This window comes from Sinocyclocheilus grahami, unplaced genomic scaffold (genome assembly GCF_001515645.1).
Source record: "Sinocyclocheilus grahami isolate Dianchi unplaced genomic scaffold, SAMN03320097.WGS_v1.1 scaffold259.1, whole genome shotgun sequence".
In the NCBI taxonomy this organism is placed as follows: Eukaryota; Metazoa; Chordata; class Actinopteri; order Cypriniformes; family Cyprinidae; genus Sinocyclocheilus; species Sinocyclocheilus grahami.
Window position 1 is genome coordinate 1,606,035 of NW_015505438.1, and position 14,279 is coordinate 1,620,313.

The 14,279-nt window shown below is 35.8% G+C and overlaps 1 protein-coding gene across 1 annotated transcript in view; it reads right to left on the reverse strand.

The window, feature by feature from the left end:
- LOC107598990 (small conductance calcium-activated potassium channel protein 2-like) overlaps window positions 1-14,279 on the reverse strand; it is a 37,902-nt gene that overhangs the window by 2,456 nt on the left and 21,167 nt on the right. Inside the window, exons 5-8 of the mRNA XM_016290471.1 lie at window positions 9,386-9,527; window positions 8,956-9,066; window positions 7,558-7,685; window positions 6,511-6,519 (exon numbers count right to left, since the gene is read on the reverse strand). Coding sequence (XP_016145957.1) covers window positions 6,511-6,519; window positions 7,558-7,685; window positions 8,956-9,066; window positions 9,386-9,527 — 390 coding nt within the window. The remainder of the gene's footprint in view (window positions 1-6,510; window positions 6,520-7,557; window positions 7,686-8,955; window positions 9,067-9,385; window positions 9,528-14,279) is intronic.

A 14,279-nucleotide genomic window follows, 5' to 3' on the forward strand; every position in this document is an offset into this window, starting at 1 on the left:
GGTAAAATGGGCCATTTAAGGTTTGAGTGTCTTATCTCTTTAAAAGTTAACAGCCAATGACTGCAAAGAATTTCAAACTGTTGCCATAACAGTACTTGATATTTAGCAAATGATTTTATTGGTCTGAGGTTGCTCAGGGGTGAGGGGCAATGCCTCATTTTGAGACCAGGCCAGAAAAAAAGCAAGCTGAGTGGCCTGACATATCCAATCTTACTTCTCAATAATAAGGTTGATAAATCAATAAAAACAAATGCACGTTTAGAAATAACCCATGTCTTGATGGCCTCTGTGAGATAAAATGCTGACTTTGCTAAATAATCCAGATTTTTATATAAAAAAAGCATTTTTAGTAACTGGCCCAATTTACCTGAATGTGTTAAGATAAAATGAGCCATTAATTTCAGTTAAAATGGGCCACCTTCTGAGTTGAGTTTAAACAGAAATTCTGGTGGTTTGTCTTATTAAAAATTATTTATATTATTAATATATTGTATTATTGAATTTGTGACACCTTTTACCTTTTTTTTTTACCTTCTAAATGCGTTTGTATGTGATGTGTGTTTATGTGTGCTCGACTATGTTTGTGTGTGCGTGTTAGTGAGGCATGTTTATGTGTGTTGAAGAGTATGTGGTGAAGAGATTGGCATTTTTGATGATGACGGCTTTATCTGTCAAGACTGTTTTTGAAAAACCTTCAGATCGCGCGCACACACACACACACACACACACACACACACACACACTAGTTGTTCAGGTTATTGTTAAATTTTTTATGAAATTTATGTTTTATTGATTAAATTAATTAAAAGGTTTGAGTGTCTTACCTCTTCTCTTCGAAATTATTTATAGTCATTGGCTGTTAACTTTTAAACTGTTGCCATAACACTACTTGTTATTGTTAAAGGTGACATATCATGAAAATCTGACTTTTCCAGGTTTTAAGTGTTATAATCAGGTCCCTGGTGCATCTACCAACCAAGGAAACGTGAAAAAGATTACCCCAATCACTTTGTTTTGGTAAGCCTTTTTCTGCAAGAGTCTGAGAAAACGAGCGGGTCAGATTTCCGCCCCTTAATCTGTAAGTTTACACCCACAGCGCTATCATTTTGATTTTGCAAGCGACAACGGTGTACCAGCTCTAATGCAATGGCGAAAGTTTGAGCAAAACATGCTAACTGTTCTGTCTTTGGCTGCACAGACGAGCACAGAACAATATTTAGAGTCCTAGCCTCAGAGGAGACAAGAGAGCAGTGGATTTATTGATTTATTTAGGCTACTGTATATTGCTGCTGCCACACAGATCTAAAATAAACAAGCGATTTATTTCCCAGCTGTTTACCTTCACAGACATAACCGACTGTTTTCGTAACTCGTGTGTTTTTAACGTAAACTTGTGTGTGAATGAGAACTTAGTTTAGTACTCGCATGCTGTGACAGCCGCTTTCTGTCCGTGTGCTTCGGATGTGTGCGCTCAGAAAACCTTATATCTGAAGTTTAAACTCATATGGCTTAAAACTCATGATTTCAGCGCGAAAAACATGATAATCAGAACCAAAGCAGATGTTTTTTTTAGCAGGTATGAGCTGTAAAGGCGCAGCTCTATTCTGGAAAAGAGGGGCGGGGAGCAGCAGCTAATTTGCATTTAAAGACACAGGCCCGAAAAACAGCGTGTTTCTGCTTCCACTCAAAATAGGCATTTTCAAAATTAAATAATAAATGATCTGTGGAGTATTTTGAGCTGAAACTTCACAGACACATTCTGGGGACACCAGAGACTTATATTACATATTGTAAAAAGGGGCATAATGTGTCACCTTTACATTTTTTCATGAAATTTATTTTATTGATGAAATTGATGTTTTAATGTAATTCAAATTGATGTTCTAATGTAATTTAAAAGCAATGTTACACTGTTACATTATAAAATTAAATATAATCAAATGTGTTTTTATCAGAAATGTCTCTATTTCACTTTGCAGTTTGACTGGCCCATTTTTGCTGATCAGCCGGCCCATTTTACCTGAACAATGCTATCTCAAAAAATGTGGGGCAGCTAATGTTTCAAAACCTGTAGGGCATGAACAATTATATTTTATTACATCAAAACTCGCATACTTGTGGTAAGGGGCTGATTGCATAAAAGGTTTAGAATGGACTTAAATATTAGTCATCTAATTTTGGTATTTATATAGTTTTTTTTACCTCCGATTCAGGCAATGTCCGAATGGTTCAAACTCTCCTGAGCGGCGGCGCCTCCTCCTGAACGCGTTCTCAACAGCAGGCGCGTGAGGCATTCCTAATTGAGATTGTAGATAGAGTGTCAATGGTCCACTTGAGAGATAGGTGGTGGTAATGCACTTATAAGATCTGCGATCTGCCGTAAAGCAAGCAAGAAGAAGAAGATGCCTCAAGCACCTGCTGTTGAGAACGCGCTCGGGAGAGTTCGAACAGTTCGGACATTGCGTGAATCAGAGGTAAAAAACTATATAAATACTATTCAGTTTCTTGCACAGACCGATCGTTTTGTGTCTTTACACATCAATGTATCGTCACGAGCCGCAGGGTTTAATTTGGTTTTGTTTGTGTATGTTTTTTTTACTCTCAAAGCCGTGATTCCTATTCACTTCCCTTATATGACAGACAGACTGCAACGGTTTGTGTTAAAAATCTTCATTTGTGTTCTACTGAAGAAACAAAGTCACCTACATTTTGGATGCCCTGAGGGTAAGCAGATAAACATAAAATTGTCATTTTTGGGTGAACTATCCCTTTAAGACTGGTCAAAATTTTTTAAATTAGGTTACATTAAAATGTAGATTAGTCTAAGCTGAATCCAAAATATAAGACTGATTACCCCTTGGTTAACTGCTAGTTGGTTAAACTAGTTCTTAAAGGGGTCATATGATGCGATTTAAATTTTTCCTTTCTCTTTGGAGTGTTACAAGCTCTTGGTGCATAAAGAAGATCTGTATCCTGTATCTCAAATCCAAAGAGATATTCTTTATAAAAGTTAAGAGTCAACCACACCTACCTAAAACGGCTCGTTCTAACACGCCCCCACATGTCTACCTCACTATGTGGGAAGATTTGCATAACGCCGCCCAAATGTTCACGCAAAGAAAGAAGGCGTAACTTTTATTCTCACTGTAGTATTGTTGCTGCTGCAGCCATGTCGTGAAGACGCTGTGTGCTTCGTTGTGAAAGCGAAACTAGTTTGGTCTTCCAAAAGAGGACGATATCCGCTTAGTCATGCCTATAGCTGGTCTGTGCTGGTCGCTGAGGGTATACATCAACTTAGTGCTGTGAAAAAATCATTTTAAAGTTTTCATTTAAAGGATTTGTCACTGATGATTCAAACGCGAGTTTTGGGCAGTGTAGTTGCGCATGCGCCGGTGAGTCTCGGGAAAACCAACGTTTGTTTACAGGATCAAAGGAAGCAAAGTTTCTTTACTTTAGCAAAGGAAAACCAGTCTTCTCTTGGCTTATATCGAAATCTTCCGACATTCTTCTTTACAAATCCTCATTTTGTACTTCTAATTCTTGACCGTTGTTTTTTTTTGCGCAAAGTCTACCTCATACGTCATTCCCCCGGAACGGCTTACGTTTACAACAGTGAGCGCAAGCTACATTAAAGTGATTATTACATTTAAATATGGTTATTTTTCTTACAAAAACGCATCGATTCACTACAGAAGGCCTTTGTTCACCACCCGGAGCCGTGTGAGACACTTTTTTTTATGGATGGGCGATTTTTATTTAAGTTCTTTTGGACGGAAGCAATACAACACCGGCTGAGTGGCATTAAACAGCTTGAAAGATCAAAGACAATTTTTAATATAACTCAGACTGGATTCGTTTGAAAAAAGAAAGTCATATACACCTAGGATGCTTCAGGGGTGCATAAAACAGCCTAATTTTCATTTTTGGGTGAACTAACCCTTTAAGACACTGTCAATACAGGCTAATTTTATGCAACTGGCCCCAGAATTCATGTTTGAATTTATATTGTCAAAAAAAACCCTGAAAGTCAAATAAGCTTATGTTAATCACAGACTTCAATTTAATTGTAAATCAAAAACCATAAACTATAAGTTGCTATTTTAAAAACCCCTTATATTTTTTTTGCAGCTGGCAGACAGGCCTACAAATTGACGTCATGACTAAAAAGCTTTATTGTAGCAAGAACGGTGCAAAATGTGCGGAAGCACACCCCAAACACCACCTTTGTCAACAGTGTGACGGCATACATTGAAACTCAATAGGATGTAGCAGAAAACATTCATTATATCGTGTCAGACTGGAGCTGGTGTAACGTGGAAACAGATTAACTGATAAAGACACAGAATGGGAGGACACACGGTTTGTGCTCCATGGTAATGACAGATGTGCTAGCAGTGATGCATTAGCATGAACCTAATTTCAGTGCCTATTGAATTCAGAGAGCTAACACCAGAAACTCTCTAGATACACATAGCTGGGCTTTCCTCTATAGGACACCTCAAACAAAACCCGGAAAGGAAAGGGGAGATGGCGAGGAGAGTTTTGTAACTGTAGAACGAGGAATTTTGTCAGACCTTACAACAATTTCTTGAGAAAAATGTTTGTCAATGATACTCACATGCAGAATATAAACATAACGTGATGGCTTTTCGTGTCTTATTCAAACATACGGTCTTCTCCAAAGCAACCTAAACCAACCCCAACCAGCCATTTGCTTCAAACTCTCCCCCTCCCATCGAAAAACAAGTGTGAAAAACTAAAGTGTGAAAAACTAAAGTGTGCAAGCTTTATGGAAAATAAAAGGTGGACACTTTGTATACTTTTTCACATGTGCGTGTACTGTTTCAAAGATGAACTCTCAATTTTGGGAGGGCCAAAATTGGTCTGTTTGTTTCTGTACCCAGACCTCCATAGTTCCCTGCACTCCAGATGCAGTTGTTACCTTCTCCACAACACAGGCCGATTTGCTGAGTTTATGAAGCATTTCATGTGCAGATATTTATAGAATTTTATGATTGTATGCATTAAGCAAGGGAATGTTTATGTGGTCTCGTAAAAGTGAAGGCCAAATACATTATAAATGAATTGTGGTGCTCAGCAGTTGCACTTTCACTTTGACCGCGTGCCAAACAGAGGCAGGACTGGCGATTCACATCAGAGGACCTATAACATGGCCAGAAAATGTTACTGCGCTTAAAGGATTAGTTCAGCTAAACTAAACTACTATTTTAAACTAAAATTCTCTTCATCATTTAATCAGCCTTATGTTGTTCCAAAACTGCATGACTTACTTTCTTCTGTGGAACACAAAAAGAAAAAAAATTGTATAATGCACTGGTCACTCTTTTTCATGTGAACATGAAGCTACTACTGTATTTATTAATTGATTTCAATTATTTAAATGATATAACTAATGAATTAATTTAGATTTTGAACTGAGGTACAATAAACATAAAAGTATTTTTATTCATTATTGTATATTTAAAAAAATAAATAATATTAATTATTTAATAAAATAATTAATATTAATAATTTAGATAAAATAATTAAGATTTTTACTTGAATTGAGATACATGAATCAGTCCTGAGTTTTTGTTGTTGTTAATTTTGTTTATGAAGATAAATTGAGATAATATTATAAAGTATTATTATTGAATAATAAATTATTTAGATTAACTTGAACTGAGGTACAAAAATAATTTCTTTTGAGGATTTTTGTCCAGTTAATTTTGTTTGTCAATATAAATGTAGCTAGTATTTTATTTAACGATTTATATTTATTTTTACTTATTAAATGGTCAACCAGTTAATTCAACTCAGTTCAATCTGATTAAAATGAACAATTCACAAATTAAACATCCGTATTTTTCTCAAACTTTCACGTTCTTGAAAAAAAATAAACTGTTAAATTAAAGATGTCATATGCATTTGGAACAACACAATGTTGAGGAAATTACAATTGATTTATTTTCTTTTCTTTGGTGATTTGTCCCTTTTAAAAGCGAACCAACCAAGGGAAAGGAAATGAGTACTAAATGCTGAAGTTTGTGTCTACACTTCCCATGCAGTCTAATAACATTCACATTTGGTATTTCTCTGAAAGTATCTCCATAAGAATGATTTGCAACAGATTTGTGTTTGCAAGAAAACACTGCAGACCAGCAGACTAGCAGATTGTACACGGTGGTACGACTAAAAGAATCTAAAAGACTAAAAGTGCAGTGCGAGGTTCTGTGGAAATCTGGTACAGGCTAGATGAATGAATTTCTGACATTGTGGCATCTGATAAATTTGAAGCTGAGAAGATGTGAAGAACCTTTCCCTCCAAGTACCTTAACAGGTTAGTAAACCGTGTAAATGTAATTCATCCAAACACACACCATTAATGGATATCAATGCTAAATAAAAATGGTGCCCAGCTTCAAATCATGTTGGTTGATATTGCTGAATAAGACTTGTAAAAATGAAAAAGGGTTCCAATGGTAAGGAAAAAGAGAAGACATGACTTACTTCTGAGCTCTGCAGTGATTTAAGGCAAAACAAATGGAACACAGAATACATTTTTTTAAAAACCAAAGTTCAAAGTTGCACACCACACCAAAAGACTTTCAAACTTTTATGACTGACTTGAAAAAAATAATAAAAATAAATAAATATGATTTGCATCGCCAGGCCATTTAGCAACATTTTTGTCAAGCCAATTTTTCATATTGAACAATATATACAAAAAACATTTTCTCTATCATGCATCCAGGTTACTGTCTACAGTACACTAGGGATGTCACAATACCAAAGATATTTCATTATGCTCCATAAAAGTTTCAAAGCATAAACTAATATGCTATGAAACACACTTTTATTTAAAAAGTGAAATATTAATATAAATATAACAAATTAAATGAAAGCAATGGCATGTAGCCTTTGAGTATATCTCAATTAAGTAAACAAATAGACAGTCAGCAATAGAGAACAAAGAAATAATTAACAGCAGTGAGTGGGTTCTCTCTTCTTCTTTGCCAATATTACTGTTTGATCAATATTAACATGATAATAGGCAGTGGCATGCTGCATTTACACTTTAAGTTCCAATGCACTGGACTGATATTGTGAGAAAAATCTTCTTTTTTTTTTTTACATTTACTTAAGACAATGCTACTGAGTTTACATTAACATCTCACCAAGACAGTAATATTTAACCAAAAAGTGCATTTGGTTATTTATGCACACAATTATGTTTGGCATCATCAGCATCAAGATTTCATCCCATGATCTGACAGGTAAAACTCCCAAGATCCTAAAATGCTGTGGCAATTAATTAGAAAGGAAATATGAGGTTGAGTCTATTCAGTCTAAAAGGTTCAATTCCGTTTCCAAAACTCCATATCAAAAACTTTATGGGAGTAGATTCCCTAAATTGGAAAGCGAGATCTTGAACTAAATCCAGTTTTAAGCACCATAAAATGTAGATTTATATCTCATCTCATATAAAATACAAATGCAGACAGCACACATAGCAAAAGGAAGATTCCAAAGATTAAATGTTGCAAAAATACGTACTGGTGAATGGCCTGCAGAAACTTGCGCTGATGTTTCCGGACCTTGGCATGGTCAATCTTCTTCACAAGCTTTGTGTGTTTGTAGATTAGCCATGTTTCCCTGAGTACATTAGCAGCCGTGTTTTTCACCTGTGAGCAAATTAAGTCCAGATAAGAAACTTTTTAAAGGGACAGTTCACCCAAAAATGAAAATTCTGTCATTAATTACTCACCCTCATGTCGTTCCAAACACACAAGATGTTCTTTCAACTTCTGAACACAAATTAAGTATATTATATATTTGTATATTATAAGTATATTATATTATAAGTATATTATAATATTTTTGATGAGCTTTCTGACCCTCCATAGACAGCAATGCAACTGACACAAAGAAAATGTTGAATAAAGTCAATATTTTTGATGTCACATGGACTATTTTAACAATGTCCTTACTACCTTTTTGGGTCTTGAACGTGTCCATTGCGTTGCTGTCTATGCAGGGTCAGAAAGCTCTCGGATTTCATCCAAAATATCTTAATTTGTGTTCTAAATATAAACAAAGGTCTTACAGGTTTGGAACAGCATGAGGGTGTGAGTAATTAATGACAGAAATTTCATTTTTGGGTGAACTCTCTCTTTAAATCATCACTACAGCTAGTGCGGACAGAAAGATGTACAGTATGTTTGGTAACTTACTACGCCATAATATTCAAAGTGAATGCTCTTGAAATACAGCATTAAGTGCTACTTGTAGACTCTGGAAGGTTCTGGTGAATTAGCGATATGGGTGAGATATGTATGCCAGGTTTTGTCTAGAAAATGATCGCATCAAGGGAATGTTGGCTAGTTTCCACAGCTTTTGCAGCATCAACATTTGGCCCAAAGTGCTTTTTGCAGCGAGTTTGACTGCTCTGTCTAACATTTATTTTATACTTACTTGGTTTTCACTTAGCTACAATTCTGTATATTAAAACATGCTCACTCTTTTGCAGAGTTGAGTGTCCATCATAAAGTTATGGACATGCTTTTCAGCCTTAGTGAGTTCTAGCTTCCTGGCTACGACAGCCACCACTAGGGCAGTGCAACCGGCCCCCTGAAAACACACACAAACACACAACACATCATAGCAAAATCACTTTTTAAATGCAGTTCCTCTATAAAATGGCTTCATAGCTTGATGGCGTTATGGCTGAGTGGGCATTAATTACTGTAAAAAAATATGCGGATAAACTCACGAGGGTGTAAATATCTCAAAAATAGAATTTTTTATATACAGTTCCTCTACAAAATGGCTTTATGGCATCAACATTTGGCCCAAAGTGCTTTTTGCAGCGAGTTTGACTGCTCTGTCTAACATTTATTTTATACTTACTTGGTTTTCACTTAGCTACAATTCTGTATATTAAAACATGCTCACTCTTTTGCAGAGTTGAGTGTCCATCATAAAGTTATGGACATGCTTTTCAGCCTTAGTGAGTTCTAGCTTCCTGGCTACGACAGCCACCACTAGGGCAGTGCAACCGGCCCCCTGAAAACACACACAAACACACAACACATCATAGCAAAATCACTTTTTAAATGCAGTTCCTCTATAAAATGGCTTCATAGCTTGATGGCGTTATGGCTGAGTGGGCATTAATTACTGTAAAAAATATGCGGATAAACTCACAAGGGTGTAAATATCTCAAAAATAGAATTTTTTATATACAGTTCCTCTACAAAATGGCTTTATGGTCTGATGATGTTATGGCTGAGTGGACACTAATAACTGTAAAGATATGTGCAGATAAACTTGCAAGAACATGAATGTCTTAACTGTAAGACTTGTGCATCAAAGAGAGACGCACCATGATTCCAGTAAGGAGACACACTCCCTTCCCACAGTATGTGTTAGGCACCATGTCTCCATAACCAATAGACAGGAAGGTTATGGAGATCAGCCACATGGCTCCCAAGAAGTTACTGGTGACTTCCACTTTATCATGGTATCTGATGAGATAAAATGACAAGAAAATACTGGGATTAATTTGATAAGAGTGGCTAATCAATACCTTATAGGATACATTTTCAAAAAGAAAAGTCTTCAAAGGTGCACCCAGTACGAGTTTGAAGAAAAAAAAAAAAATTAAATTTTTTTTATTTTACTAAATGTAATTAATATTAATTATGAGGGGGGGGGGGGGGGGTTAGATTCAGGTTAACATCTAAATTAATAAATTTTATTTGCATTGTTAAAATAATTTAAATAAATTAAGAAATATAAAAGTAGCTACATTTATGTTGACAAACAAAATGAACTAAAGCAAAATACTTGAAGAATTGATTCTTGTACCTTAGTTCAAAATCTAAATTATTATTTTGATTATTTAAAAAAACATTATAAATGAATGCCTATAATAGTGGCTATATTTATGTTGAGGAACAAATTACTTAAGAGGGATTCTTGTACCTCAGTTCAGGTTAAAATGTAAATTAATGAATGACTTAGATTATTTCTATAATTTCAACCATTTTAAATAAATTAATAAATATAACATTACATATAATAAAATTTACATTAACAAACAAAATGAAATGAAAAAAAAATGCATGTGCATAGTATGTCAGTTTAGGATATGATCTAAATTAATTCATTATATTCTTTTAATAATTTAAACATTTAAATAAATTAATAAACACAATAGTAGCTGCATTTTTCCTTTACAAACAAAATTAACCTGGGAATTTTTTTTTTTTGTTACTCTCATACCTACTCAATACATTGTGCTGCTGCAATCATATCTTCATAGATTTTCATAGATTTGTCCCATACTATAGTTACAAAACTTAAATACAAACAGTCCCTTTGAAATTTGAGCAGCACTGCACATCAGCACTGTTGCACAGCTCAAATATATAGGTACACTTTGCATTAGGGGTCTTTGAGAAGCCCAATTACATTTGAAGGGTAATCTTAAAGGCGACCTAAAGTGCAATATCAATATCAAGTATTGAATGCAGCAGCATATATCAATATTCAGGCCTGACCGCACTGGATAAAAAGGCGGACAGTCCAAATATAAATCAAGGTGCCTTTGTATACATAATTTTAAAGAAGTGCTGTCCTGCTCGTATGAACGAGAGGGCAGCCAGGGCCTATTAGATGGCTTGCTCTTGTTCCCCAGTGTTCTAGCTCGGTCTGGTGTGGAGAATGCGTCTGTGTAAAACTATTGTGGGAGTCACAGTCCATTACACGAGCATAAAACAGCTATATGGAAAAACATGCTGGCAGTGTAACCAAATCCAAAGCTGCCATGAACTCAGATAATGCACTGCTCTGACAGTATGGGGCACATAAGAGCGTTCAGGCAATCAATTTCAACCAAGGCACTTTAGCATTATCTCAAAACAGAGAACTTCAGAGAGCTTCACTTGTACATCTTACAGAATCTTAAACATAGATTCGACCCATACAGAAATTTGCCACTGTAACTGCCAGTTACTACAGTAACTGCTACTAGAATAAATCAGTGGTGACTTGGTATTTGCTGATAAAAAATTTAAATAAAATGGCAGAAACATTCTGAAAGCTTTGCACAGTAGCAACAATAATCACAGTAACTATATTTTTGGTGACACTTTTGGAGGTTACCATGGCAAATTTCTGTAAAGGGTACAGCATACCATCTATGTCGATTCTTCCAGCGTTTATAACAAAACAGTCCACTCAGTTCCAGAAACATTCACCCCAAACACCAAATGTAAAGAATAAAACAATAAAAAAATGATGAAGATGTCAGTTTCAGAACAAGGTCTTCTCTTGGCCTCAAATCCATGTTCCATCAGCATGAACAATATGTCCATGTGCTGACTACGGAGTAACTCTACATTTATGTTCGAATTAATCAATCAGTGAGTGTCCAGCTTCTATGCCCACGAATTGAACTGAGGACTCATTAGCTTGAGTGCTATTAAACGAGGACTGTCGACTAGCCTGCCGACAAATGATTTAAAGTGAAGAAGTAGCTGTGGCCATTTAGGGGTGAAGCAAAGGGAAATACAGAGTCTCGGAGGGTTCTAAAGGTGCTGATAAAGCACCTCTCCCTTCCTCCGACAGATTCATCCACTGTAACTCCTACACAAGACATGAGAATACAGAAAAATAACAAGCTAGCATGACACCTGACTAGCACATTAGCTTAGTTAATGTCCTCAGCACTTTTTCTCAACCACACTGCAAAAAAAGACCATTTTCTAAATCTGTCTTTCCATTAACAGTATCTGGGCATGCTTAAAACAAGATACATTTATCTGAAAAACAAACATCTATATTGTTTTAAGTATAAACCACACAAATTTTGTTAAACAAGAAAAATGGGGTAAGAAAAATAAACTTCATTGAAGATATGGATGTTTCAACAACTGCGGACACTTTTAAAGGGTTAGTTCACCCAAAAATGAAAAGTATCCCATGAATTACTCGCCCTCAAGGCATCCTAGGTGAATATGACTTCCTTCTTTCAAATGAATTTAATCGGAGTTATATTAAAAATTGTCTTTGATCTTCCAAGCTGTTTAATGGCAGTCAGCGTGTGTTGCAGTGCATCAGTCCAAAAGAAGTGAAATAAAGCGCATACATCCATAATAAAAAGTGTCTCACACGGCTCCAGGGAGGTGAACAAAGGCCTCCTATAGCGAATCGATGCATTTTTGCATATTTAAAACGTAATAATCAATTTAATCTAGCTTGCGCTCACTGTTGTACACAAAAGCAGTTCCGGGCGGATGACGTAGGATGACGGCGTTGCGCATGTGCCGCTCAGAAGTGACGCACGCAGAAACGCAGGGGAGAGATCAAAACAAAACAACGGTCACGAATTAGAAGTACAAAACGAGGATTTGTAAAGAAGAATGTCGGACGATTTCCATAAGACAAGAGGAGACTGGTTTTCCTTTGCTAAAGTAAGGAAACTTTGCTTCCTTTGCTCCTGTAAATAAACGTGGGTTTTCACGAGACTCACCAGCGCATGCGCAACGTCAACATTTTACGTCATCCTCCCGGAGCTGCTTCCGTGTACAACTGTTGGCGCAAGTACAAAACAAGGATTTGTAAAGAAGAATATCTCAGGAGATTTCCATAAGACAAGAGGAGACTGGTTTTCCTTTGCTAAAGTAAGGAAACTTTGCTTCCTTTGCTCCTGTAAATAAACGTGGGTTTTCACGAGACTCACCAGCGCATGCGCAACGTCAACATTTTACGTCATCCTCCCGGAGCTGCTTCCGTGTACAACTGTTGGCGCAAGCTAGATTAAATTGATTATTAAATTTTGAATATGGATATTTTTCTTACAAAAACATATCGATTCACTACAGGAGGCTTTTGTTCACCCCCGGAGCCATGTGAGGCACTTTTTATGATGGATGGATGCGCTTTATTTCACTTCTTTTGGACTGATGAACTGCAACACCCGCTGACTGCCATTAAACAGCTTGGAAGATCAAAGACAATTTTTAATATAAAATTTAAAAAAAAAACTAATTTAATTCATTCATTTTAAGATTACTTAATTATTTTCAGTCATAACATTTGTGAAATAAATAAAAATATTGTATTTTAAACTCTATAATCATCAAAGAAAAATTATATTTCAATATCGTTCATTTAACAGTTTTCATAATTTTTATTTCATTATTATTTTTTTTAATGTGTGTAAAAAAATATACCAGTACTCCATTGTGGCATAATTTGCATCATGACCAACTGATAAAAATCGACCTTAGTGAAACAAAGAAAAATATCACTATCAACACAAATTATGTAATTTTGTGTGGGGAAAATGTTTAGAATAGAATGCTGTTAAACTCTGGTGAAAAAAGAAAAAACAGCAATTCTCCTGTGATGCATTTATGTCAGCTGTTAAACTTTGTTAGTACACAAATTAAATAAACTTACAGGGATGTGAAAAGTATGTCTATATTCTATAAGTCAGGGTTAAATGTGGCCGTAGTTGAAGAAAACCCATATATACTGTACACTATGGACAATTGTTGTGGCGCAGTACAGTGAAGAAATAGCAGGTGGATGACATAGCACATATAGTCTAATGGGTAAGAAGTGGGCGCAGAACCTGGCTAAAGGGCTCAGGATGACCTGATTAGCATAGCTGTGCTACTCTCTCTATGTTTATGGGTCATGACAACATACTGGATCTTTACTCTCCCCCGAGGTCTAGGCCAAGATGGTATCTTGGTAAGAATAGCACTTTAGAGCACCAGAAAAGGTCAAATATTTGACAGCGCTTTAGGAAAAGAACAGGCTGCCATGAACATGATGACCACCATGTTGACACATGGTGTCAGCTGTGTGAAAATCCCAAAATCCAAAGAATGACTCAAAAATGTAATTACCCAACACTAAGGCCACTCTATATCAGAGGCTATAAGATGACAGACAATTTACAGGAGAAAACACATGGATCTGAATTTGGATATAAACAGAATTTGGGATTTCCAGGATGCCAGCAATTTGCTGTTTTGCCAGTAGGGCTGGGCGATTTTGCAAAAAATGTAATTCTTGATTTTTCGAGAATGTTTGACCGATTCTCGATTTTTTTTAAACGATTTTTAACAAGTCAACTTGAAAATGTAACTACAACATGATTCAGGTTGCATTTTCTTTATTAACCCTCTAGTTAAAGAAAATTCTATTCTAAGTGCAGCACACATGAAGTTGTCAACATGATGTAAATGTTAAAAAAATCA